The 27256-nt window shown below is 41.8% G+C and overlaps 2 protein-coding genes and 2 long non-coding RNA genes across 6 annotated transcripts in view; 1 reads left to right on the top strand and 3 right to left on the bottom strand.

The window, feature by feature from the left end:
- The window catches only part of LOC105357641 (myelin-oligodendrocyte glycoprotein), a 33558-nt gene extending 26714 nt beyond the window's left edge, over positions 1-6844 (bottom strand). The window contains exon 1 of one of the 2 annotated variants that reach the window (XM_078935847.1): positions 3789-6844. In XM_078935847.1, the coding sequence (XP_078791973.1) occupies positions 3789-3876 (88 nt within the window). In that variant the 5' untranslated portion in view covers positions 3877-6844. Of the gene's footprint in view, positions 1-3064; positions 3264-3788 lie in introns of those variants that run through there. The other variant, XM_078935848.1, reaches the window with a different exon arrangement.
- LOC144987010 (uncharacterized) lies at positions 984-2130 on the bottom strand. The gene is made up of 3 exons (XR_013650855.1): positions 1992-2130; positions 1869-1919; positions 984-1313 (listed from the first exon to the last, which is right to left on the bottom strand). It is a non-coding gene; the product is annotated as an uncharacterized LOC144987010 (long non-coding RNA).
- Positions 4197-16830, top strand: LOC111949260 (uncharacterized). 2 transcript variants are annotated; one of them, XR_013650859.1, is made up of 3 exons: positions 4197-4317; positions 16357-16411; positions 16691-16830. It is a non-coding gene; the product is annotated as an uncharacterized LOC111949260 (long non-coding RNA). The 2 variants fall into 2 exon arrangements; XR_013650860.1 differs by lacking the exon at positions 4197-4317 and adding an exon at positions 15648-15762.
- Positions 16831-17538: 708 nt separating this feature from the next.
- LOC144987002 (myelin-oligodendrocyte glycoprotein-like) lies at positions 17539-22867 on the bottom strand. Its single transcript, XM_078935845.1, has 4 exons — positions 22719-22867; positions 20623-20949; positions 20349-20536; positions 17539-20270 (listed from the first exon to the last, which is right to left on the bottom strand). The coding sequence occupies exons 1-4, from the start codon at positions 22807-22809 to the stop codon at positions 20247-20249; spliced, it is 630 nt and encodes a 209-aa protein (XP_078791971.1). The 5' UTR covers positions 22810-22867; the 3' UTR covers positions 17539-20246.
- Between the last annotated feature and the right edge of the window lie 4389 nt (positions 22868-27256).

Consider the following 27256-nt stretch of genomic DNA (forward strand, 5'->3'; position numbering starts at 1 on the left):
CTGTGTGTTTTTTCTTGTATTGTCTAGAAATAAACCAAATCAATCAATCAATGGATGTATTGGGTCTCTGTTCTGGATCCTTCTGGAAGGTTTTCCCAACTGTGTCTTTCAGAGGAGACAACAAAAAGTGAGTCCTGAATTCTCTCAGGATCTCATCTTTCTGCAGGAATGATCAGTTTCTTACAGCTTCAATTCTTTAGTTTCTCTTTTCTACACATCAAAGCAAACATCCTTTCATGGTTTATCATATTTCTGTTTTTGTTCGTGTTCAAGGACGAAAATTGTTCATCAGAATTATTCATATTTACTATTTATTTACTTATTTTTCACTATAGTTATTGTTGTCTGTGTATTTCAAATGTTTGTACATAAATAGAAAAAAGAGAAATCTGGGTTTGAGCGTCCTGCTCACGTCTGCCACCTGCTGTCCAGGAGGGGAACCATCCAAACAGGTTTGCTCAAAGGTTCTCTGGAACTTCTACTCCATTGAAATTCTTCTGCCATAAACAGCAGACATAAACACAAATATCATCAACCACAATCAAACTTTATTGATCTCACCAAACAGGAGTTTTTAACCTTCAGTGGCTGCAGCTTCAACCAGAAAAAAACTGGGATTTGTAGTTTTTAGAAGAAAAAACATTTTTGGATGATTTTTTTAATGTTTTCAGTTCTGAACCATGACAGCAACAATCCCATTGAAGCCTCACTGAGTCATTTACTGTCATTTATTGTTTTTAGTTTAACACTTGGAAATAAACAAACAAACAAATAAAGAACATTTCAACAGAGAAACTAGAAGAAAATGAACTAAAAATATCAGTCCAGTGTTTCAGCTGCTATGCTGGTGGTGTTGGCCTGATCTCAGGCTCAGCTCACATCTGTTTATGTTTCTGTTCAGAAGACGTGGTACAATAACACCATATTCTATAGAAATGTGTCAGTCGCATTAAACGCTGTTTCTATAACAAAAGATCCAAAGCTTTGTTCATTGTTTCAAATAAAGCCAATATTTATTTATTCATTTCTGAACTGAGAATCCATAACGTCCAAAAACATTTGTTCTAATTCATGTCAAATGTTTCAATCCAATAAGTTTTATGGTACAAATCAGTGCAGAATCTTATACAAAAGGTCAGAGGTCATTTCTTTTTCCAGCTGCTGCTTCTGCTCCTCCTTCACTGTAGTGATCTGGAACATCTCCATCATGACTTTGATTCAGATGATCATCTATGAAAGGACTGGAGACCTGTTCAGGGTCAACCCCCCCTTCATCCAACGGTGGCTGGGAAGACTCCCCCTCCTCCATGATCCTGAACAGAAACAAGCAGGTAGAGAACATGGATGGATGATGGATGGATGGATGGATGATGGATGATGGACGGATGATGGATGATGGATGGATGATGGAGGATGGATGGATGGATGATGGATGGTTTATTTCATATTAGTTACATATTAAGCAGCAGTTGTGGTACAAAGGAGCCACTCAATGTGGTGTAAAGTATCGATCAGTCAGATTTGTGACCATCAGTGGTTTGTTTTTCTTTTGTTACAGCAGCTTTCACAAAAACAGCATCAAAACATTCTGATGAACTTTGCTTTTTTTCTGGTTTTCTTCTCGATTTTCTAGATGTTAGTTTTAATTAATTATCTAAAACTAAAACTAACTCTGACAGCAAAGCAGAACCAACGTTATCAGTCAGTCTCTTTCTACAGAATCTTGATCTCAGTACAGTTTAGTTTAGAGGATAAATTTAGTCCAAAATATCATCACTTGATTAAAAATGAGGATAAAATAAGAAAGAAAACTATGTTTTTTAATTTTGTCTGAACAAATGAATGAATAACATAAACTTGGTTCTCACCTCAGAGCGATGGAAGAAGAATCTGGTTGGAGATCAGTTCTGTTTCTGTTTCTGAACAAAGAGATTAGAAGTTAACAGTTCTGTTCAGTAAAAACATTAAAAGGTAATTTATTTATGACTGACCTCCTAGAACGTAAAAACGCCAGGATCCCCCCAACAACAGCAACACCAAGAAGAACACCTCCAAGAACACCAATGCCAGTGATGACATCAGAGCTCAGAGCAGATCCTACAGGACAGAGATGATGAAAATGAAAAGAACTGAAGAATAGAAAGTAAAATAAAATTAAAGCTCATATTTTATGTCCTTAAACACAAAATGAAATATATAATTCGCTATTATAAAAATTTATATTAAATCTAAAAAAAAAAAACGGAAAGGAGTACACCATATGAGAAAATGATTAATCGGACACACACATGAACGCACACACACACGCACACATACACACACATGCACACACAAACAAACATATTGTACATATTAAACATATATATATATATATATACACAATAAACATATTGTATGAATAAATTTTATAAAAGTACAAAGAAACTGTGTTTAAAAATCGTGTTAAAAAGATCTTTATCTTAGCTTTTTATAAAAACGTCTCTATTGTAGCACAGCTTACAGAGAAGGACCCCCCCATGATTAGTCACACCACTTTTTACTCAAAACTCTACTGGATTGGACAGTAATATGACATGTTGTCATTTTGTTTATACCAAAGGCTAATGATCAAATAGATGTGGAATGATGCCCTGCCAGTGTCTCCCTGTAGTAAAAAGGACGAACTCCTCCCCTCCTAAATGCTCTACACTCTTAGAAACACATGGCTGTCCGTGAGATGAGGATTGATCATTATCTTCCAATTCATCATTTTATTTGGCTCAAGTATTATTCATCTTTAGATGATATTGAATAATTTGTATCACAGACAGATTTCACACACCAGAATGGGACAAAAATGTCCTTAAAGGACTCGTTGGGCATCTGAGGACTCCCCCCCCCCCCCATGCTCTGCCTTTCTCTCAGCAATAAATAAAGCAGTAAACGTCTAACATATAAGGTTAACATTGATAAAAACTATTCTCTAACAGCCTAATGATCACAGAATTAGCAGAAACTCATAGAATGACAGAGTTCAGTTGCTGCATGAATCAGGATGAGTCTAAATAAAAAGTTTAAAATTTACCTGAAAGTCCTTCCACCACCAAAGGAATCAAAGACAGCAGATAGAAGATCTTCATGATTCAGAAATCAAGAACGGATCAAAGTGCAAACTAGCTCCTTCAGGGGCTGATGGAGCGTGGAGCAAAATGCTTCATGTCTCGTTTGAACCACTCCACGCTGTGATTCTGCAGATCCTCCTGAGAGTCCAGGCGGAACAGCAGGATGACGTAATCACCAGGAGCAGCAATGATTGGTTCACCTGGAAACAAAGAAAACAGGAAGAAACTTTTCTACTTTTTCTTCTAATTCTATCTAAAGACACATTTCAATCAATGATTCCTGATGATTATTCATTTAGTCAAATGTTTTCAGTCTTTCACCTCATTTCTACCAAAACAGTTTCTACTTTAAAGTCTTTGATCACTGACTGAATACTCAGTTTCTGAGGAACATTTGAGGAAAACAAACTAAAACATGGTTTGAAAGATTCACAGCAGAAGTTTTGGTACAAATTTAGCAGACCTTTACTTTTAAATTAAATCTAGAGTTCCACATACAGAGAAACTGTGTGTCAAATCTTCCAGATTGTCATCATTTTGTGTCTGAATTCATTAAAACAAACTTTCTCCAAATTCAGACGTTAGTTCATTGAATAGTCTTTAGAAAGAACCGCCACCATAAAAGGTGGAAGTTTCTAAACATCAAACAGAAACTTGAACTAAAGAACAGAACATTCATGAACTTACCTTCAACATGTGAACACAACCAGAACCACACACATGCAGAAATCCACAGACAAGAAGCAGAAACACAACAGAACTCTGCTGCAGACATCGTGACCAAACCATGACTTAGGGAGGAAGACGAAGCTGCTGCTATAAATTAAAGTTAGAAAAATTTAGGAAAATGCCGTCTCTTTCCGTTAAAACAGTCTATCAGCAAGGATCGCACTGGAGGTAGGGGCTGTGGTCGTTGATAGGAGAGATATGCAGATTGTAACACGTAACAGCCAATGACAATTCTGCTGCAACACAGGCAGCCAATCACAACGCAGATTTACGCAATCGCGAAATTACAGTATCCAAGCACCTGACTTTTCCCCCTCATTCTCTATGGTAGCTTCAGATGTAATACAGTCTTTCACCACTAGCAAGGTTTTTTTCCACACCGTCTTAGTAGTGAGGAATTTACAGGAAGAGAAACAACAACAATCTTGCGGCCAGAGTTCATCTGATCGCTGCTAAAACACAAGAGCACAACAAGTTAAAGTATGATGTAAGTAAAAAATAATAACAGGACAAAGTTTCTAATCTGAAGACATTTCTCTTCCCGTCATTGTTGAACATGAAACTCCAGCAGTGAGGATAACAGCTGGATGAGAAGAACGTCTTCAAACTAGAAACGTTGAGAAGTGGGTGTGTGTGTGTGTGTGTGCGTGTGTGCGTGTGTGTTTTCAAAACCTTTTTCATTTTACCAAAGGGAATGTGGAGATGAACATTACATTTTATATGCTATTTTTAATATGCATAACAGGGGTTACAGTATTTTATGATGCATTTAATGGATTATATATATATGCAGGTTTTTTTGTATTGCAGGAATATGCAAAATTAGAGATCTGAGAAACTATTTAGCTGAAAGATCAGTGGAGACACCTTGGTAGTGAGAACAACCAGCTGGTTGGATTTGGTCTGGTTTCTAAGAAGACCTGGAGGGATGTCTGGGAGAAAAGAGAAGATGGAAATGCATCATTTATCCTCAGTAAACAGTGGGTTTCAGGCAGCAGAATGTTCCTGCTCCAGCAGTACCTGAAGAAGAAAGAGGCTCAGACTCAGAGTTCTTCAGTTCCTGTTTTAAACCTTCTTCTAGTCCTCCAGGTCTGTGGCAGACTAAACGTTCATGCTCATGTTAGGAAACATGGTAGAAATGATGTTTCCCATCTTTTCAGTACCTTCTTTAGAGATGGAAGATGATGGAGAGCATGATGCATTCTAGGCAGTAGCGGTTTTCGCCACGGGCAATACGGGCGATGGCCCTGTCGTGTTATTTAAATTTAGGGAAACAAATAAGGGTCCAACTGTTTGCTTGTTAGGGCGCTTTATTCAAACATTCCTAAGACAGCCTTCAACATGTGTCTCTCGGTCTAGCCACGCTTCCCGCTGCCCCCACACCGCTGTGACGTCATAACAATGCGACCCTGTAGTTCTGTAACCCTTGTGCTATCTTAGATGACCCCCCCCCTTCCATTGACGTGTTCTCCCTACCATGACAAAGGTGGATAAAGGTGGAAAGATTTCATGTAATCCATGGACACCAGTGAAGATCACAAATCATTGAAGAAAAAAGGTTCAGAGCACTGTCTAGTGGGTCTAGATGACCCACCTCTTAATGGTAAAGTGCCTAGGATAGCACAAGGGATAATTAACAGATTTCCAATTAAACAATGGCATAACACCACATCTCCCCTTTTTGAAATAGAACAAACAATTATTAAACTGTCATTGTTTAACAACCCTTACAAAGAACTCTGCATTGAGGTTGGAGAGTCTTTCTATTATAAAAAAAAACAACATAATACAAAACATTCTTTTTGTCCAACATCGCTGAAAATGTTTCATTATTTAAACAATCTATAAATCCAGTCTGGTTGGTTTTATAACAGCTCCCCCAGACCTGGTTCTGGGGGTAGATGTCAGTTCAGATGAGTTCTGGATCAGCGACTCTGGTGGTTGTTGTTCTGGAGCACAACTGAAACCAGTTGCTCTGTGTCGCTCTGGCTCTGTTCGGGTAAAGTCTTCATGGCAACAAGGTGACGTTGATTTCTCCTTACTGTCCCATGAGGTCCTTCAACCATGTATGAGCGAGGGGTTGTGTGTCTGCTCACCACAGCTCCACCTGATCCTAGATCTGGTATCCACACTTCTCGTCCTGGAACAAGTTGGTGAAGGTTCCGTGCTCGATGGTGCTGATTGAACAGCTGTGCATCTTTCATCCTCTTCTTGTTCTCCTTATGTGAAACAGCCTCCATGTCGGGAAGAGCAGGTTGTAGAAGAGCCGGAAATGTCGGCACTGTGGTGCGAAGCCTCCTCCCCATGAGAAGCTGAGCAGGGCTGCATCCGTTCAGTGGAGTAGCTCTGTATGCCAGCAGTGCAAGATAGGGATCAGCAGCTTTCTTCAGGAGTTCTTTTATGGTCTTGACTGCTCTCTCAGCCTCACCATTACTCTGTGGATGTTTGGGACTGCTGGTGATGTGATGGAATCCATTAGATTGTGCGAACTCTGCAAAAACAGCTCCAGAGAATTGAGGCCCGTTGTCTGTCACCAGCTGCTCTGGAATGCCGTGGCGTGCAAAGATAGATTTTAAATGGTGAATTACGTTTGCAGACTTTGTGGTTGTAAGCAAAGCAATTTCCACAAATCTGGATGCATAATCCACTACTAGCAGGTAAGTTTTAGCTCCCAGCACGAACAAATCTGCTCCCAGTTTTTGCCACGGTCTTCCTGGGGACTGGGTTGGCAACAACGGCTCTGCAGGATTATGCCTCTCTTTACTGCAGATCCGGCAGTAGAGAACTAACTCATTTATCTGTTGGCTTAATCCAGGCCACCACACCGACTGCTGTGCACGTTTCACGACTCCTTGGTGACCTTAATGCAGTGTTGTGAGCACCCCATATCTCAGTGAAGAAGGGATAACAAGCCTGTCTCCCTTGAGCAGCAGTCCATCATGTACTGAGAGTGATGCTCGTTCCGCCCAGTAGGGTCTGATTGCTGGTTCACCGTTGTAGTGAGTCGGCCATCCTTGCTCACAGAGTTGCATCACACGTGCACACACACTGTCCTGTTGCAGCTCTTGTTTCAGGTGATCCAAATAGAAGGTGCTTGCTGGTAGGTTCTCCATTATCCTGTCCACATATATATTTGTGTCCTCCAGCAACTCCTTGTCATGGGTGTTTCATTATTCAACAGGGGAGCACGTGATAGCATGTCTGCCGTCCACAAGCTTTTTCCTGGCACATGCGATATTGAGTAGGAATAACGCATAAGGCGCATTTTAAACCGTTGAATGCATGGAGGACGGGCATCCAGTTGCTGGACCCTAACAAACTCAGGAGAGGTTTGTGGTCAGTCTCCATCTGGAAGTGCTTGCCTATCAGGATGTTTCTGAACCTTTCACAAGCCCAAGTGAGTGCTGAGGCTTCTTTTTCTATTTGTGCGTATCTCTGCTCTGTTGGCGTGAGAAAGCGTGAGATATAAGCCACAGAACACCAATCGCTGCCCCATTTTTGGAGTAGGACGCTCCCTAGTCCATACGACGATGCATCTGCTGAGACTTTACTGTCCCGATTTGGATCATACACGGCCAACACTGGAGGTGAGGCCAAAGAGTCTTTTAAATCTTGAAATGCTTGAGCCTGGTCAATCCCCCACACCCAGTGGTTCTTTTTAGAAAGAAGATCTCTCAGGGGTTTGTCTCTTTCTGTCAGCTGAGGGATGAACTTTCCAAGCTGATTAACTGTTCCTAGAAAACTCCTCAGTTCAGAAACATTTGTTGGTTCTCTCATTTTCTCATCAGGACTAATGCCATTGGCTGAGATGACATGTCCTAAGAAGATCACTTCCTGCTTTGACAGCTCACATTTTTCCACATTCAGTGAAATGCCTGCCTCCTGCAGCCTTTTAAGCACAACGTGTAGGCGAGTGTCATGTTCTTCCTGTGTTCTGCCCCAAACCAACACATCGTCCATGTGACAAACCACACCTTCCAGACTGTTTATGACTTCTGACATTCTGTTCTGGAAATGTGCAGGAGCAGAAGCAATGCCAAAGGGTAGCCGCCTAAAATAGTAACGGCCAAATGGTGTAATAAAGGTATTTGGCTGACTCTTCTGTAAGGGGAATTTGCCAAAATCCCATATTAGCATCCAGTTTGCTGAAAATTCTGGCTCCAGCCAATTTGCCTAATGTCTCTTCCACTGATGGCAGGATGTATTTTTCTCGACACACAGAAAGGTTGAGGTGTGTGAGATCAACACAAATACGCACCTTGTCTGTTTTCTTTTTGGGTACCACCACCATGCCAGAACACCAGTCTGTTGGCTCCTCTATTTTGCTTATCACACCTAAGTCTTCCATGTGGGACAGTTCCTGCTTCACTTTGTCCATGAGCGGCAATGGAACTCTCCGAGGTGTCTTTAATGAGAAAGGCTGAGCATCTGGCCTTAACTTGATGTTGTATGGCTGCTTCACTTCACCAAGACCGCTGCACAGTTTTGGGTAGCTGACTTTTAGTGTTTCGATGCTGAGAGTGTCTATTCCAGTAACTAACTCCAACTTGTGGATAGCAGGTCTTCCCAGCAATGCTGTGTGCAGGTGTTTCAGGATGTACACATCCTCTCTTGCTTCTTTAGCTCCTTTCCTTAGTCTCATCTCTGTGAACCGAGGACTTCCAACGGCTTAAACAGAGGCTTGGTTGGTTTTTGAAGAGTGGGTGGGCAACTGTCTCTGAAGATTTCTTTGAACCCATGAAGTGGCAAAACTGTGACATCAGCTCCTGTGTCTATTTTGAATGACACGCTTCTGTTGTTTATGAGGATGTTTACCATCCACGTCTCTCCATTGTTGGTAACACTGCCAAGAAATAAGGCACTGACATCTTCCTCCACTTCATTCAAAGTCTTTCTATTTTTACACACTCTCATGTAATGTCCCTTTTTTCCACATACATGACATACAGTTTCATTAGCTGGACACTCACGTTTTGGATGTGGTGATGAACTGCTGCACTTATGACACTGTGCATTTGGTTTACTGTGTTGAGGCCTCCACGATTTGCTCTGTTTGACGTCTGGATGTGATTTGGTTTTAAACTTTCTGCTGCTTTTGTGCACCCTGTCAACACATTTAGCATCTCCTGGCTGTGTCCTGGTGTCACCTTGCAGTGAAGATTGCTGCCTTTTCACTTCCTCGCTCTGTCGTGCCATGTTAATCGCTTTATCCAGCGTAAGATCCGGGTCTAGCTGCATGCGTTCAGACAGGCGTTTATCTGACAAACCGACCACCAGTCGATCACGTATGAGCTCATCATGAAGTGTCCCATAGCCACAGTGTTCTGCTAATGCATACAGTGCAGTAACAGATGCATCCACAGTCTCATTTTCTTCTTGCTTTCTCTTGTTGAATTTTGCACGTTCGTAGATAACGTTTTTCTTCACTATGAAAAATGCTTGGAAGCCATCTCTCCCCCCTTGATACGTCCCTCGTCAGTCTGCAGGTAACACTACAAGTCTTACGTCAAAATACCAGTATCAAATGGTGAGTCCTTCATTCAATTCAATTCAATTCAATTTTATTTGTATAGCCCAAAATCACAACAACAGTCGTCTCGATGGGCTTCAAAGTAAAACATGAAATCAAAAGGATCATGAATACAAAGAGTGCAATAGTAAAATACTAAAATGAACTAACAAACTGACTAAGCTATACTGGCATCCCTGCCCTTAGACCCCCCTTCGCGGTAAGGAAAAACTCCCAAAAAAACCGGATTCCGGAAAAAACGAAGAAACCTCAGGGGTGCCCACATGAAGGAGGGATCCTCCCCCAGGACGGACAGGCGATTTACCAGAACTCTTAGAGAAGAATTAACTTATCTTAATCTACAAGTACATATATAAAAGTCCAGCAGACGAGCTTCATCCAGCCGTGGTTGGGAGGACAATCAAAGGCGCGAGTCGAGCCGGAGACAGGAACCACAGCCAGGTGTAGGAGCAGGAGCAGAAACGAGGTTCTCGGTCAGGTACAGAGCAGAGACGAGCCAGAGATGAGCCAGAGACGAGCCAGAGGCAGGATCCACAGCCAGGTGTAGGAGCAGGAGCAAAGGCGAGGTAAACGGTCAGGAACTGGAGCACGGATGAGCCAACTGGAGTCTGGAAGCACTCCCACTCCCCAGGAGGGGAGAGGAAAAGAGGGACAATACATGAATCGCACTGTACCAGACAGAGGCATGGAGAACTAAATGATAAATTATGATCAAGAATAGAGGAGAGGAAGGGTAGAAGTAAAAACAGGAAAGAGGACAGAACCCCAGTGCACCATAGTTACCCCAGCTTCAACTTCTAGCAGCCTTTTAAAAGAAATAGTTATTATTAAGTTTAATTTAAACAAATTAACATTAAGTTAAATAATCTCTGAATACTAACTAGTCTGACAATAAGCCTGTCCAAAGAGGAATGTTTTCAGTCTAGCTTTGAATGTAGAAACTGAGTCGGCCTCTCTTACATGAGCTGGGAGTTTATTCCATAAGACAGGGGCTTGGTGGCTAAACGCTCTACCTCCAACCGTATTTTTACTAATTCCAGGAACCACAAGCAGTCCTGCATTTAGTGAGTGAAGTGTTCTCATTGGATGGTAAGGGACTATGAGGTCCTTAATATAGGACGGGGCCATTCCATGTAAGGCCTTATAGGTTAACAGGAGGATCTTGAACTTGATTCTGGAATCAACTGGGAGCCAATGGAGCGAAACTAACACAGGAGTGATGTGATCTCTTCTGCTAGTTCCTGCTAACAATCTAGCAGCTGCGTTCTGAACAAGCTGGAGACTTCTTAAGGAACTCTTAGGACACGCTGCTAACAAGGAGTTACAGTAATCCAGCCTCGACGTAACAAATGCATGGATGAGTTTTTCAGCATCACTCTTAGAAAGTAGATTTCTGATCTTAGCAATATTCCGCAGGTGAAAAAAGGCAGTTCTGCACGCCTGAGATATGTGAGCCTTAAATGATAAATCCTGGTCAAGTAAAACCCCAAGGTTTCTAACTGTGGAATTGGGGGCTATACTTATACCATCCAGGGAGACTATCTGAGCAGACAGAGCATCTCTGAGGTTTTTAGGTCCAAGTATAATGACCTCAGTTTTTTCTGGGTTCAAGAGGAGGTCATTAATTGTCATCCAGGTCTTGATGTCACTGATGCAGGCGTTCAGTTTCTCTATCTGGTCATTCTGGTCAGGCTTCATGGATAAATACAACTGCGTATCGTCGGCATAACAATGAAAATTAATGCTGCGTTTCCTGATTATGTTTCCTAGGGGTAACATATAAAGCGTAAACAGGATCGGTCCCAAGACTGAGCCCCGTGGGACTCCATAGTTGACTCGAGTGCACTGAGAGGAATGGCCATTTACATTAACGAACTGATACCTATCGGACAGATAGGATTTTAACCACTGGAGAGCAGATCCTCTAATCCCAAGTCCTGCTCTAATCTATGGAGTAAAATACCGTGGTCGATAGTGTCAAAGGCTGCACTGAGGTCCAACAGGACCAGAATAGAAAGTAGTCCCTTTTCTGAGGCCAATAACAAGTCATTAGAGACTCTAACTAGTGCAGTTTCCGTACTGTGGTGAGGTCTAAACCCCGACTGAAAGTCTTCAAAGTGGCTGTTGTCCTGTAGGTGGCAGTAAAGCTGCTTAACTACAACTCTTTCTAGGATTTTAGAAATAAAGGGCAGGTTTGATATCGGTCTATAGTTGGCCAAGATGCTAGGATCCAAACTGGGCTTTTTCAGAAAAGGTTTAACAACTGCATATTTAAAAGACTGTGGCACGTAACCCGTTTCCAGAGAGGCATTTATCATTGTTAATATGGGATCATTAATTAGGGGAAAAGTTTCTTTAAAAAGTCTAGTGGGAATTGGGTCTAACAGACACGTTGAGGATTTGGAGGACGTAATAATTTATGTTATTTCCGCTTGATCCACAGCAGTGAAGCAGTCCAATGTTACAGAGGTTTCTATGGATGCCTCCACTTCTACCGCTTCAGCCTGTTCTGGGCTGATAGTAGGAATAACTTGATTTAACTTATGTCTAATATTTGAGATTTTACTGTCGAAAAATGTAAGAAAATCATCAGAGCTGAGAGAAACAGGAACATGTGGTTCTACTGAGCTCTGACTGCGAGTTAATTTAGCAATAGTGCTAAAAAGAAATCTTGGATTGTTTCCATTCTCTGATATGGTTGAATAGTACTGGCTTCTAGCTCTACGCAGAGCTTTTTTATAATTTAAAAGGCTATGTTTCCAGGTATTCAGAGACTGCTCTGAACCGGAGCGGCGCCATTCTCTTTCCAACTTACGGGTTTCTTGTTTAAGAGAACGAGTTTCAGCGTTAAACCACGGTGCTACTCGGTTTTGTCTGACGAACTTAGGTTTCAAGGGGGCAACAACATCGAGTGTACTCCTGAGGGCTTGTAAGGCATCATTAACAAAGTGGTCATTTATACTAGGACTGATGCTATGGGAGCTGGACTCAGAGTATTTTCTCAGAATATCACTAAGTACTGGCTGAACTGTGTGTTTAAACTCAGACACAGAACGGTCAGTTAAGGTTCTTCTAAGCTGTTTCTTATTCACTGGGACAGAAGGATGTTCTAGTGTAAACTGGAAGGTAATCAGAAAGTGATCAGAAATGATGGGGTTAAGAGGAAGGACACTCAGCTGGCTGATCTCTATACCATGGGTTAGAACAAGGTCCAGGGTGTGCTTATGACAGTGAGTGGGTTCATTCACACTTTAGGCCCGTACACACCGGGACGAATATTCGCCAGGCGTTATTCGCCAGCGTTTTTCGCCACGTTTTTTGTGTTCACACCCAGGCGATTTTCGCTGACGATGAGTGGAGCGAACATGCAATTTCATTCCCTGACATTAGATGGCGCTTAATGTATAACAGAAATACTCCTGTACACAAGGTGGCGCTGCGCAACTTTACGCTTCTTAAAGTCGCTTTTCACTCAGAAGAAGAGAGCAAGTATTTACACGCTTGTCAGAATCAAACAAAGAAAACATGAATATTTCAAGCACCAGTAGCTCCAACTGGTGCTTGGTTCGGGGATGTTTTAGAATGTCCGTCATTATTGCTTCGCGGCTGTGTAGACGCTACTTGGCGTCTATCTTCTTCGCTGGTATGTGTGCTCAGCAAGGCAGTTTTGTTTTTGAGCGCCCCCAAGTTGTGTTTTACTGTAACTTCAGAAGCTCCAGACACGTGAGCAAAAGCGCCATTCTCATTGGTCGAGTAGATTTCGACGCGACGCGTCGAAAAAAAAAACGAACCCGAGGCGTTTTTTTTTTTTGACGCTTTAACGCGTGGCGTTTTTTCGCGTCGGTGTGCACACTCTCGTTGGTGCCCTTTGTTTAGTCACGAGGCGTTAAACGTCGGCGAAAATCGCCGGCGAAATTCGTCCCGGTGTGAACAGGCCTTTTGGGTGAAACCAACATCATCTAATAAAGCTGCAAAAGCCTTTCCTAGGCAGTCACTGGGGTCATCAACATGAATATTAAAATCCCCTAATATTATAGTTTGATCAGAATCTAAGACAATAGTCGATAGGAAGTCGGAAAACTCAGTTAAAAATTCTGAATATGGGCCGGGGGGGCGATAAATAATTATGAGTAAAACAGGTTTTGGAGTTTTCCTGTTTGGGTGACTTAAAGACAATATGATGTTTTCAAATGAATTATAAGCATTTTTAACTTTAGGGCTGAGAAGTAAGCTAGACTGTGATATTACTGCCAAACTACCTCCTTTACCTGAAATCCTGGATTTCTGATAGTTAGCATAAGTGGGGGGGTTGCTTCATTCAATCTAACATAGTCATCCTGATGGAGCCAAGTTTCTGTTAAGGCTAAAAGACTAAGGTTGTTATCAGTAATTAACTCGTTGACTAAGAGGGACTTGGAGGAAATGGATCTAATGTTTAATAAACCGCATTTAATTACATCATAATTCTGCTTGTGAGAACTGCTGTCTGTCACTTTAAGGTTTCTATGACGCGCTCCTTTCATTTGTCTTTCAGCACATAAGCTAAAGCTTGAACCTGCTTGACTTTCCCTGCATGGGTTTTGCACCGGCACTAACCCTAAGGGTGGCTCAGAGGAGCGTTTTACACTGCTGCTCTGCGCCCGGGTCTCGTCTCTGGATTGTCAGGTTAACAGACTAAGGCTAGCAGAAATGTTTCTAGAAAGAAGAGCGGCACCGTCCCGGGTGGGATGGACGCCGTCTCTCCGCATGAGACCGGGCTTCCCCCAAAACGCGCTCCAGTTATCCACAAAACCAACGCCGTTTTCTGGGCACCATCTAGAAAGCCAGCGGTTAAATGATGAAAAGCGGCTGTACATTTCATCATTGACTAAGTTCGGCAGGGGACCAGAGAAAATTACAGTGTCGGACATCGTCTTAGCCAGTTTACACACCGAAGCTACGTTTAACTTAACCACCTCTGATTGTCTCCGTCGGGCATCATTACCGCCTGCGTGAATCACGACTCGACGGAACCTGGACTTACTCTGAGCTAACATCCTAAGGTTCCCCTCGATGTCACCAACTCTGGCCCCCGGATAACACCTGACTGTAGCCGCTGGGAGCTCCACGTTTCTAACTTCAGAAGAGCCTATAACCAGAGTTGAGTGTTCAGCGGGTGTGTCGCTGAGGGGGGAGAACCTATTACTAACGTGGAGTCTCGGGTGCTCTAAGTCTTTGCGTTTAGCACTATGTTTCCTCCCAACCGGTACAAACCCCTGACTGTCTCCCGGCTGTTGGGAGGGCGCTGGGGTGCTAACTAAGTTAGCCCTGGTAGCGCGGCCCGCGCTACGAGTAACGACCTGGCTAGCCGGCTTAGCTTCCACTGTGCGGAGCCGCGCTTCTAACTGCTCCAGCCTGGCCTCCAAGTCTAACACAAGACTACACTTAACACACCTACCGCTATCTTCACTAAAGGAGGCAGGGTCATCACTAAACATATGGCACATGGGGCAGGAGAGAGGAGGAGAGGCGGAAGGAGTGGTGGCCATGCCAGGTTTTAAGCTAAGGCTAGCGGTGTTAAGGTAAAGAGAAGTGGTCTATTAAGCAAAATGAGAAAGTGAACAGCAAGCGGTTTAACAGTGGTGAATTCGCTAATAAAAGGTACTAGATGTGAATATTAACCCAGATAACCCTTAGAGTAAGCAATAGTAGTAAGGCTAATGCCAAACAAGAGGACAGCAGTCACACACGACTAGCACTGGGAATAGCTCACCCGGAAATGACGTCACAGGAAACCTGTGATAGAGGAACAGTCTAACTCAAACACTTGTCTTGAGGACTTAGCACAACACAACTCCTTCACCCATGTATTTCAAATCTTTTACTATAATAAACTATCAAACGTGTACTTTATGTAACCAGAGGACGCCAGCACAGTCAGATGAGGAGCTCCACCAGTAGCTGCTAGTGAAAAAAGATGTTAGAAAGTAAGACGCTGCATGAAAAACTATCACCATTCATTATAAACAATGTTCTCCTTTGTTAGCCATGCTTGCTAGCTCAATGCTAGCGGGGTTTCAAGCTCTTTTCATGACTTTTATGGATTAACCCTTGTGCTATCTGAGATTGATATGTTCTCCTACCCTGACAAAGGTGGATAAAGGTGGAAAGATTTCATGTAATCCATGGACACCAGTGAAGATCACAAATCATTGAAGAAAAAAGGTTCAGCGCACTGTCTAGTGGGTCTAGATGACCCAACTACCTATGGTAAAGTGCCTAGGTTAGCACAAGGGTTACACAAAGTCGAGACCAGATCTGGATCAGTCGCTCCAGACCGGCTCTCTGGATCCTTCTTGGAGGTTGGACCTCATTGATCCTCTCTGCTGTTTGTGTCGTTAAAATGAGAGACGTAAAGAAAACGTGAGTCACAGATTCACTAAACTTTAGTTTCTCCTGTTGGAATGCAGTGGTCCCCAAACCCGGACAGCAAACCGGTTCTGGTATCGATCTGCAGAGAAAAAAACAAGACTTTCCTTTTTTCTGTTGTATTTCTAGTCAAATTCTGAAGGAAGTTTTATTTTGAAAAACTACTGGATTCTCTCCTCCACATCCGGTCATTCTTGATGCTTGTGGAGGTTCTGTGTTGAAAATCCATCCACTACTTTCTTAAAGTTGGACGAGGCTGAAGTTGGCGTCTGATTTGTTTCTCTTCCACTTTGACAGTTTTGGGTTTAAGGAAAAATCTGGATCACATTTGAATGTTTCCTGCATGAAACATAGAAAACAAATCAAGTTTAAATCATCTGCAGATATTTGACAGAGGATGAAGATGAACTTTAGCCTCCAAAGTTAAACTGGAAGCTACAAAAATCAGACGCCAACTTCATCCTGGCACAGGCCGGTCCGTGAAAATATTGTCTGACATTAAACCGGTTCAGATGAATGTTTTTATTTTCATTTAATGAAAGCATTAAAATATGCTGACTCATCAGAGCTGCTGCTCCGTCTCTACAGGTGAAGGTTCAAGCAGCCACATGGGGGCGCTAGAGACCTGCTACTGTGACAACCTGTGAGTAGAAACCTGAATAAAGAACTCTCAGCTGTTTAAAGACTGCATTAGGAAAATAAATCTGGACTTTTATTGTGAAAGAGGACCAGAACAGGGTCAGACTGTTGAAAAACCAGAATTTTGACTCCATTTAATCCAACGTTTTAGTGACATCATCTCACCTCCATCCCACCTTCTCCTCTGCATCCTCCACCCTCATGTCCTCCTTCTCTCCATCATCCACCTCCTCTTTGGTCTTCCTCCTCTTTCCTGGTGTCTCCAACCTCTTCCTCCTTTCAGCAGCATCATCACTCTTCCTCCTCTCAGCGTCTCCATCTGCTTCCCTGCATTGATCTCCAACATCTCCATGATCTGTTCCTCTGATGGATGGACTCCTTCCTGGTCTTCTTCTCCGTGGTTCTGGACTGTGAATGAGTTCCTCCTTAAATGAAGCGTCCCTCTGGTTCTGGTCCAACCTTAGAAGGTGTTTCCTCAGCTCTGACTGAAGGTTGAAGGTTGAAGCTGCAGCTTCTGACCTCCTTTCTCCTGAAGGTCCTGCTGCTGCTGCTGGAAGAATCTTCTCAGACTGAGTCCTACAGGGATGGAGCTCCACGCTAGAACCATCAGAAATGACATCATCAGACATCTTCATGTTTTTCTGGACAGAAGTTTGTGGGTTTCAGTTGGACTTCATGCCTGAGAGCTCCTTCATCTGCCCACTGGACGTTCAGCTCCTCAGTTTCCTCCAAACAGCAGGTTGAAGTTGACGGTTGGGATCCGTCTGACTTTGCTGCAGTCGTCTCCTGGATTTCAGGAGCTTTGTTTCTGTTCTGCTCAAATCCCAGCAGAGGTCCTGCTGCTGGTTCCAGAAAACCAACTGGAAATGAAAGCTGAAGGTTTTTCCTGGACGGACTCTGGAATGATGGAAGTGGAGACACTTTTCTGGTGTCTAGTGTGACATCGTCCTCTTTTGGAACACCAGAAGACCCAATCAAAGCTCCAGCATCTTCCTGACAGTATTTCTGACAGAAGATCAAAGCAGGAAGATGGAAGTGGTTTCCATGGAAACGTCTGTCAGCTGCTCCTCCATCCAGAGGAAATGTAAACCAGATAGAGCAGCATCTTCTCAGGAAAAAAGATCCAGACCATTAAAACATGAGGATTCATCTTTTTATTGATTTCACAGTTTTACCTTCACTGTTGTTTTTCTGCTGTGACATTTCTCTCTTAAATCCAGTGGTGGATCGTACATTACACACCTGGGCCTTCAGTAGAGCTACGTCCGAATCATTTAACCCTTCATGAAACATTTTTATTTCTCTAAATAAACTGGATTAACAAAACTGTAAAGAAATCTCACCATGCAACTACAGCCAGCACAAACACATTGAAAACAATCACATACATTATGAATATTATTTATTATGGTATTCATCATAATAAATGCCTTCACTTGGGTTTTCACCTTAAACCTAACTAAATCCTCCATGGAGTACATCACAGTCAGTCTGTTTAACCGATCCAGAAGTTCTCTGTGGATCTGTGTCAAACTGGACGAGGCTGCATGTGACTTCCTGAAACTTCTGTCCAATCAGAAGGTCTGAAAAGTGGGACATTGCCTTGGCCTGCTAGAAGGCCCTGCTGACACCATCTCAAAATCTGATTGGTTGAAAGAAATGAATGACCAACATTGATTTCGCATCACAGGACCTTCAGAACAGAGATTGAAGGCTCTTACCCTGCCTGGCAAAAAAGTACAGCTGAAATGCGATTGGTTAAATAGTCCAATGTGAAAATACGTCTGTCTGGAAGCAGCATAACCATCATAAACACAATAAAAGGGAATGGACGGACCATTTGGGATGATTGAGTATGCATGGACAAAATATTATTACTACATGTGTTAGGGTTACGTAATTATCGTTTTCTTACACGCTAATCACAGTAATATTATGGTCTCAATTCTATCTTTGAGTAAGAAAATAATGACGTGGGAAGCCAGAACTCCTCTGTGACAGACAAGCTCCTCCTTCTGCAAAGTCTAGCAAAAATTCTCATCTCCTGTGTGGTTCTTCTCTTTGTTAGGGAAAAGTCAGAACACTGACAACATGATTCAGTTATTTTTTAGGCCTTCAGAGGTTTTGAAGGCCCTGACGGCCCACAACACATTGATTAAATACATAAATGTAAAAGTTTTGAACTGTGCGGTTTGCTTTTATTTGTTGCAGAGGTAATAAGAGTCTAGATATAAGAGCAGCTTCAGGAAAATATCACCAAAAAAATCACAGCTAAGTCAGTAAAATCATTCCTACTATAATAAATATCAGGGACGGGTTCTCTCCCCTTTATGACACGACCTCTTGAGGTAACTTTCAGTTTGAAAAAACCCTGAGACTCTCAGGTTTCAACTGTCTGTCTGTGTTCATTTCACTTTGTTCTGGTAGAACTTCCAACATTTTAGCTCACAGACACCTTTGATGTCTAGCCCTTGTGCTATCCTAGGCACTTTAACGTTGGGAGTTGGGTCATCTAGACCCACTAGACAGTGAACCTTTTTTCTTCAATGATTTGTGATCTTCACTGGTGTCCATGGATTACATGGAATCTTTCCACCTTTATCCACCTTTGTCATGGTACGGAGAACACATCAATGGAAGGGGGGGAGGTCATCTAAGATAGCACAAGGGTTATAAGAACACCAAGAACCACAGGAACCTGAACAGACCTGCTGTGGGTCGGTTCCTGAAGGAGAACATGAAACAAACTCTTAACACTTCAGATCAACCTGGATCAACACTTCAAACTAGGGTTGGGCGAAGTCCCCTAAATTGGCCGTTGACGATGTTTGCTGTCAACCATCGGGATGGACGATGACATCCTTGGGGGGGGGGTATTTTCTTTACACTTTTCGTTCTTATATAACTGCTATTCGTTATTTTGCTTTTTTCATTTTATTTTCCCAACTATTGACTCATCCGCGATGATCCAGTATAAACTGAGGGAAGTGACTTTAACAAAAAAAGTAACAAACAAAATAGAAAAGAAGTGGTCCGCTCCCGCACTTAACTAGCGAAGTGGACCGGCGGAGCGCGGACTTACAGCTTTGTGTTTGATGGGAAGGGGGGGGTAAATGAGCGGTGTGTGTGGGAGGTTTAAGACTGCGATCCGTCCCGCAGCTCTAGGGGTACTAGCTACCAAACTCAGAAGCGGGTCTAAAAGTGTGTGTCTGAGCACAACTCGGATCGTCAGCAGACACAGCGGTTTGAGCTTCAAAGCAGAAATGTCGCTCAGTCCTTAGAAAACATTCAAACAATCACGTGGATTTGTGTTTCCAGTCGTGTCCCGACTAAATAAAGGCTGATGTTATTCACAGGATGCAGCGCCACCCAAAGCTAATGTTGTTAGCCCGTATTAGCATACTGCTAATCCTGGCTTCGTTCAGAAAAAGCACCGACCACACGGATTAAAATTCAAATGATGAGCGAACAGGTGTTTCATAATAACCGTACCATTATTAAAAGCACGTTTAGAAGATCATCTCGTATTTTACCGAGCTGACATGTCAATGTATATAGCCGCTAGGCGCCGTTTAACATTGTTTTGTATTGAATTGTTACATTCAATAAAGTTTAAAAAAAAAGCCGCTCGGCGGAATTTATATCCTTCCGTTTTCAAACCCTACTGCGCATGTGCGAATGATTTGTGATCATCAGGATCGTCACGTCTTCATGGACCAGTTTCCATCCACGGTAACACAGCGGTGACGGGCGTGTAGCGTCTCCATGTGGCTGCAGCTTCAGAAAGTCTCTTCAATCCTTGAAGACCATCAAAGCAGCTTTGGAGAGATGGGATGTCTTCAGACCAGAGGAGGTTTCTGACCCTACATGAAGAAAACAAAGGATGTTAGAAACTGAAGATTCCTGCAGAAAGATGAGAGATCAGAGAATTCAGGACTCACTTCTGGTTGTTTCCTCTGACAGACACAAACACAAACAGCAGAGAGGATCACTGAGGGAAAAAGTCCAAGAAGGATCCAGAGAGCCGGTCTGGAGCGACTGATCCAGATCCGGTCTCCTCCTGGATCTGGAGTGGAGATGATGTCAACCTGGGATGTTTCCATGGTTGGAGCTCTGACTCCGTTTGGCTCTGAAACAAAGAGATGACATCATTTCCTGCCTGCTGTTCAGGACAAATGTTCTTCATGTGAGGGAGAACCTGCAGAGCAAACTCACCAACAACCAGCTGAACCGTCTCCCTGAAGTTCTTCCCAGGAATGAAGCAGCTGTACTTCCCCTCATCCTGGAGCGACACGTTCCTGATCTTTAACGTCACGTCTCCTCGTTTTAGTCCGTCTTGGTTCAGAGACACTCTTGGGATAAACGACTTTATCATGACTTCAGTTACTATCCGCCTGAACTGGTAATAACACACAAAACTATACGGATCTGGTTTTATCTCCATTTTGGACCACTCTATGGTGAAACCACTCAGATCCTCCTGAGAGTCCAGGCGGCACGGCAGGATGACATCATCACCAGGAGCAGCAATGATTGGTTCACCTGGAAACAAAGAAAACAGGAAGAAACTTTTCTAAATCTGAGTCTTTACCTCCAAGTGAAAATGTCTTCTCAATGTTTGATTTCTGCTTCTAAAAGATCCAAAGTATTTCTGTCCACATAGATATCAGACCAAAGGACATGTGACTTTGATTGGACCAAAGACAAATCCTTTCAAAATAAAAGTCCAATCCAAACTAGAATCCAATCCAGAAATGAGTAAAGAGGATTAAAGCAATAGTCTTTTCTAATTCTATCTAAAGACACATTTCAATCAATGATTCCTGATGATTATTCATTTAGTCAAATGTTTTCAGTCTTTCACCTCATTTCTACCAAAACAGTTTCTACTTTAGAGTCTTTGATCACTGACTGAATACTCAGTTTCTGAGGAACATTTGAGGAAAACAAACTAAAACATGGTTTGGAAATATTCACAGCAGAAGTTTTGGTACAAATTTAACAGACTTTTACTTTCAAATTAACAGAAGAATAAAAAGTTCCACGTATAATGTAACTGTGTGTCAAATCTTCCACATTTTAATCATTTTCTGTTTGTCTGAATACATTGAAACAACTTTCAACTTTTCTGCAGAGAAGAAGCAGAAACAGACCAGAGTTCATCCATCAGGACTGAACTAAGACTGAAACGCAGACTTGTTCAGAGTTTGTGAAGAACAGAGACGTTAGACTTGGTAAACGGATGAGAAACTGTGATGAACTGTCAGTAGATACTAGATCAGTCCTCTCACTGGTGGGAGTGGTCTAATGTTTGCTACTTGCTGTTCCTCCCACGACTTTCCAGCATCTTCAGGTTGACGAAGACGTCTGTGTTCATTTCAACAATCAGGCGTCAACAGCTGATTGTATCAACGATGCACCAGCAGAACATTGCATTAAGACGGAGTGAAAAAAGGTGCATGTCTGTTAAAATGGTCTGATGATAAGAAGATAACGAACCAAAAGAACTAAACTAACTCTGAGCTAATAGGACAACTGCAGCAGACTGTTGCAACGGAAAAAAATATTAAAACAAAATGAATTAGCAGAGCTATAGAATCGAGATCATTTCTCTTCCAGAGGATCAATAACTTTCTAAAAAGTTCAGTTCTATGGTAGTTAAATAAAGAGACTCATCGCGCATGCTCACTCAGTTGATCTTAACCGGCAAATTCAATTCTTTAAAATAACTTTATTGATCACAACGCTCCAAGACAAAACAGTGTAATTTCATAACAGGAAAAGAACAAGCCAGGGGAGGCAAATTATTATTATTATTAATTTTTTACTATTATTTTTTACTTTTAAAAAGAAAACAAAAAGTCCGACATTCAAAGAAACTGTGTGTCAAATTTTCCTCATTTTCTGTCCGTCTGATTACATTGAAACAAAGTTTCAACATTTCTCCTGAGAAGAAGCAGAAACAGAACAGAATGTTGCTGCAAACACTGATGAACCAAGACTGAAACTGAAAGAAGGAGCTGCTGCTTTTAAAGCCAGTCAGTGACGTGAAAAGTTTGAGTTCACTCCTCCAAGGCACAACGGGAGGAGCCAGCAAAGCCGACCCGCCCACAGTCACAAACCTCAGCCCAAAGCCCTGACATAGTCGTGCAACATGCCCAAAGTGTCTGAATCCATTGAAAGAAACTTTCTCCAAATTCAGACGTTAGTTCTTTGAATAGTCTTTAGAAAGAACCGCCACCATAAAAGGTGGAAGTTTCTAAACATCAAACAGAAACTTGAACTAAAGAACAGAACATTCATGAACTTACCGTCAACATGTGAACAGAACCAGAACCACACACATGCAGAAATCCACAGACTAGAACCAGAAACAGACGAGAACTCTGCTGCAGACATCATGAACCGTGACTGAGACTGGAAGACAGAGCTGCCCGCACCTGGAAGTTGAAGATCAGAAGCAGCAAGAGGAGCAAGTCACAACAGGTGACCCAAAGTGCAGCAAAGGCAGTAAATCCCCCTGAAGCTTCTGCTCCAGCTTTGCAGATCTGGGCGTGGTCGTTCTGGGTTCCCCAACAAGTCAAAGCAGGCTGGAACGAACCTCAGGTGTAGGGAATGCACCCAAAAAAAAAATATTTTTTTTTTTTATTGAAGCAAATATTCAACAAACAACCACCGCATGTCTGTCAATGACAACAATATCAATTCTGAGATAAAGGTAGACAAAGAAAACCCAAATATGTAAACAAATATAACTTAAAAAATAATCAATAAAAATAAGGGTCTATTACAAAAGTTTAAATAGATCAAATAAATTACACAATTTCTGGACATTCTTATGATTCATGTAATGTAAAGATTTTGAGAATAGGTTGAGGTGGTTGAGTAATCCATTAATGTGAGGATTAATATTCCTGTCTGTTTTTATTTACATTTATGTTTAAAAAGTTAAAATTAAGTTAAAGTTTTAAAGGTTTAAAAGTTTAGCTTTAGTGCAGGGGTCGGGAACCTATGGCTCGCGAGCCATATATGGCTCTTTTGATGGTCACATGTGGCTCGCAGACAAATCTTTAATTATACTTTTTTTTTTTTTCATTAGACCAGTCCTTCTCGGGCGCGATGCGATGCCACAGGCGCACAGTAGTAGCGGTGCTTGGAGAGAAAAAACTGTGCCGGCACCATTAGTTTACTATTATCTATTATTTCACAGAGTTTGTACCAGCCGGAAACCTGTGAATTGCCGTGCCTAAAACTGCGCTATCCTGTCTCTGAGAAAGAGCGCCCAGTTGCCGGGACGGGATGTGTGAGGAAGAAAGCAGGGGGTGGGGTATTGGGGGGGACAGGCAGCAGGTGAATCGCGCAGGGATTGTAAAAACGTAAAACCCGCTGCCCGTCACTCACTGCAGCGTGTGAGTGTGTGTTTGGCTCCACGTCTGCATGTGATCAGTCTGTCTCAAATCTACAGAACATTCAGACCTAAGATCACGTTTAAAGTCTCAACGCCTGAACGAAGCAGAAACTCACCACGTATCAACCAGACTAGACCATCAGCAAAACTACCACGAGAAATACTCATCATTTATTAGCAACAGCATAACTATGTTATTAAAAATAATCCACAGACTTATTGTACTTAAAAAATGTTGAAATTAAATCAAATGCACACATTCATTGGTATATTTAGTTTTAAAAATATTGTCGCGGACTGAGTTCAACTTGGCTGTTGGGCCGCGTTAAAAGTTCTGGAGTTCTTTGAACGCATCATGCAGAGATCTGATTGGCTCTCAGTTCTGTCGCTCAGCCTGTTGTTAGGTAGTTTGGACCAATGGGGTTCAGCTATGGGCAGAATAAGGGAAATAGGAGGGCCGGAGCAGGTGAATATAAAGTTGGGAGAAACGCTCTCGTCTCGGCGGGAGAGATCCAGCAGTTGCTGAATTAATTGTACGGCGTTTGTTGCGGTCTGCAGTAACCAGAATAAAGAACTTTAAAAGAGGTTAAGTCTCCGTACCTCAGTGTGGGGAAGGGACACTACATTATTGTATGGCTCTTTCGAAATTACATTTCAAAATATGTGGCGTTTATGGCTCTCTTGGCCAAAAAGGTTCCCGACCCCTGCTTTAGTGTGTTCAATAAATATTTATCTTGTTCGGCTGCAACCTAAAGTCTGTTTTGAAATTAGGCTCCCTCTGCAACTGAGTCTGACCCCCCCCTGTAATACGAGTCTAGAAAATTCATGCATGTTTTTGTGTGTAAAATGAGCAAATAAAAATAGGGCACACAAAAGGAAGTCCTCAAATTGTGTTGTTTTTTTTTTTGTTTTTTTTTGGGGGGGGGGGGGGGGGGGGGGCTAGGAGGTTTTTAGTGGCGCCCTTCATACCACTTGGTGCCCATGAAATAGCCCTCGGTCTCAAAAAGGTTGGTGAACCCTGCTCTGGAACATGAGATACAGAACTTCAATAAAAGCAAACAGTGAAAAGTCAAAGAGTCAAATGTTTCCCTTTCAACAGAAGATGTGGTGACAGCAGTTTCCTCTGCAGCTAAAAAACAAGAATTATTATTATACAATAATCACTGATAAAGCTAATAAAATACCTAAAGCAGAATATTACTAATAGTTTAGTGGCTCATTTAAAATCTGTGTGCAGGTTTTTCACAAATTCATGATCTGTTTATATATTTATGAGAGATTTATTGTTTGATTGTATATTTGGATGCGGTCATATTTATTAATTTAATTATGAACAACTTGGGACTCCATACTCCTCAGCTGCTGTTTATGAACATAAGGGGTTATGCAGACACTGTTTTTTAAATTATTTTACATGCTATTAAAATGACCTGAGATTCCATCTTCAGGAACATCTTGGGATGTGGATACTGCACCACCTCCAATACTTTTTGAGAGCAGAAGAAACTGCTGGCTGAGATGAAACTGTGCAAAACATCATCATCATGTAGAACCAAAGCTGCAAAATACAAATAATGGCAGTTTTGATTCTCCATATTTCATGCCAATGCAAGATTTTAATACACATTCAATGTTGAAAAAGTCAGACTACCTGACCTGCTATGATAAACAGCAGTTTTTTAATGACATAAACCGGAAAATGCAGATCGCACTAAAAATGTGTTAGCAAAACAATTATTAACCAATACGATAACGTGAGTTAAACATTTTTCACCATACCATCATCATCATCTACTTTTCTCTGCTCTCCACCGTTTTGGAAGGTTATGTGTGTCTGACCTCATCTTAGAAACTTGGGTATCAGAATTATTTTCGAGTTTTCCATTGGAAATTACGACAAACGGGGTCGTTTGTGTGCAAACTTCACCTCGGATCGATTAGTTTTTACGTAAATTGCGCAGCTGCACAGAAATACTGGATAATGTAAAAAATAAAGCCCCAACATCCTCCAAACTTACCTTGTGATTGATGTTGAAGTTCTTCATCTTTTTTCAGCTCCTGATGGATAAAGTATCTTTGTTGTCGATCTGATCCAACTCCCCCTGGCTGCAGCCTGCAGAACTGCACAACATAGTGGAATGCTGGAACGCTGAGGAATGTTAACCCCGCCCATATTGAGCCCGTCTTCTTCTTTGGTTTTACAAGTTTCCATGTGCAATATTGCCACCTGACGGTTTTTAAAGAGTTTTTCCTCACCGTGAAGGGGGGGTCTAAGGGCAGGAACATCAGTTTAGTTTAGTCTGTTTTGTTAAAGTTTAGTAATTTCCTGATGCATTCTTTGTATTCATGATCCCCTTTTCATTGTTTTTCATTGTTCTAAATAAAAAAAAATAATTAATTGAATTAGAGAATTTATACAGTGATTGCTGTCTTCTTATGCCTTTTACAAGTTTCCACGTGCATGTATTGGGGAGTTAATAAATTCTGTCTGGCCTCACAGACTCAAAAAAATAACTCATTGGATGAACTCAATTTAATTGTGGGCAGGATTTCCATCCAATAAATATGAGTAACCCCACCTCAAAGAAAATTCTTCCATGTAACGAAATATAATTGAGTTAGTCGAACTCAATTTTATCAAGAAAGGCAAAGGAAAAAGATCACGCAACAGAAGTTCAAGACCAAATTTGATTTCAGAACCTCTGTATGTTAAACCCGCTAACTAATCCACTCAACTAACACTACTGTGATAATATAAGGCCGCCGGTATAATGAAATAGATTCATGCCACAGTTTCGTTTTTTACGTGGAAAAAACGAACGAAAGTTTTCACTTTTGAAAAGTCGAAGGATTTGAAGGACTAATAGTCATACCAGGCATTAAACGAAGGAGTTGAACATTTTAATAGTTGAATGGTTAAAACAGGTGAAAAGTTGTAGCCGTGAGACGGCAAAAAGCATAAAGAGAATCAGGAAAACAGCATTCAACAGCATGTCCCTTACTTGAACTCAATTATTTTGGATTACTGGAGTTATAGGGGAAACTATTAATACATTTTGTGTTAGGTCAATTTAATGTAGATACAATCTTTTAAAATAAATATTTTTAAATAAAACAAACATAATTTTATTGTGTTACATGAAAAAATTGCACCATTCAAATTTTCCTCCCTCTGTTCTCTTTCTTCCTCATACAATTACCAATGACACAAAATGTGCTCCACTGATCCTTCCCCTTTCCTGCAATCACAACTAAAGGTGAATCAAATGCACGGGCTCAATGTGGGCGGGGTTAACATTCCACAGCGTGTTCACATTCCTCAGCGTTCCAGCATTCCACTATGTAGACCAATTCTGCAGGCTGCAGCCAGGGCCTACTCATCTGATCAGCGTGACAAAATGTGCTCGTTTGTTTTCTTTTTCCCAACTTTATTGAAATTAA

Source organism: Oryzias latipes, chromosome 18, assembly GCF_053564925.1.
Source record: "Oryzias latipes strain Hd-rR chromosome 18, Olatipes_Hd-rR_3.1".
Taxonomy (NCBI): domain Eukaryota; kingdom Metazoa; phylum Chordata; class Actinopteri; order Beloniformes; family Adrianichthyidae; genus Oryzias; species Oryzias latipes.

Coding starts and splice junctions, on each gene's coding strand:
- LOC144987002 (XM_078935845.1), bottom strand. CDS start 22,809: ATGATGTCTGCAGCAGAGTTCTCGTCTGTTTCTGGTTCTAGTCTGTGG. Junction 20,537..20,622: donor GACGGTTCAGCTGGTTGTTG/GTGAGTTTGCTC, acceptor TCTTTGTTTCAG/AGCCAAACGGAGTCAGAGCT. Junction 20,271..20,348: donor GTCAGAGGAAACAACCAGAA/GTGAGTCCTGAA, acceptor TTCTTCATGTAG/GGTCAGAAACCTCCTCTGGT.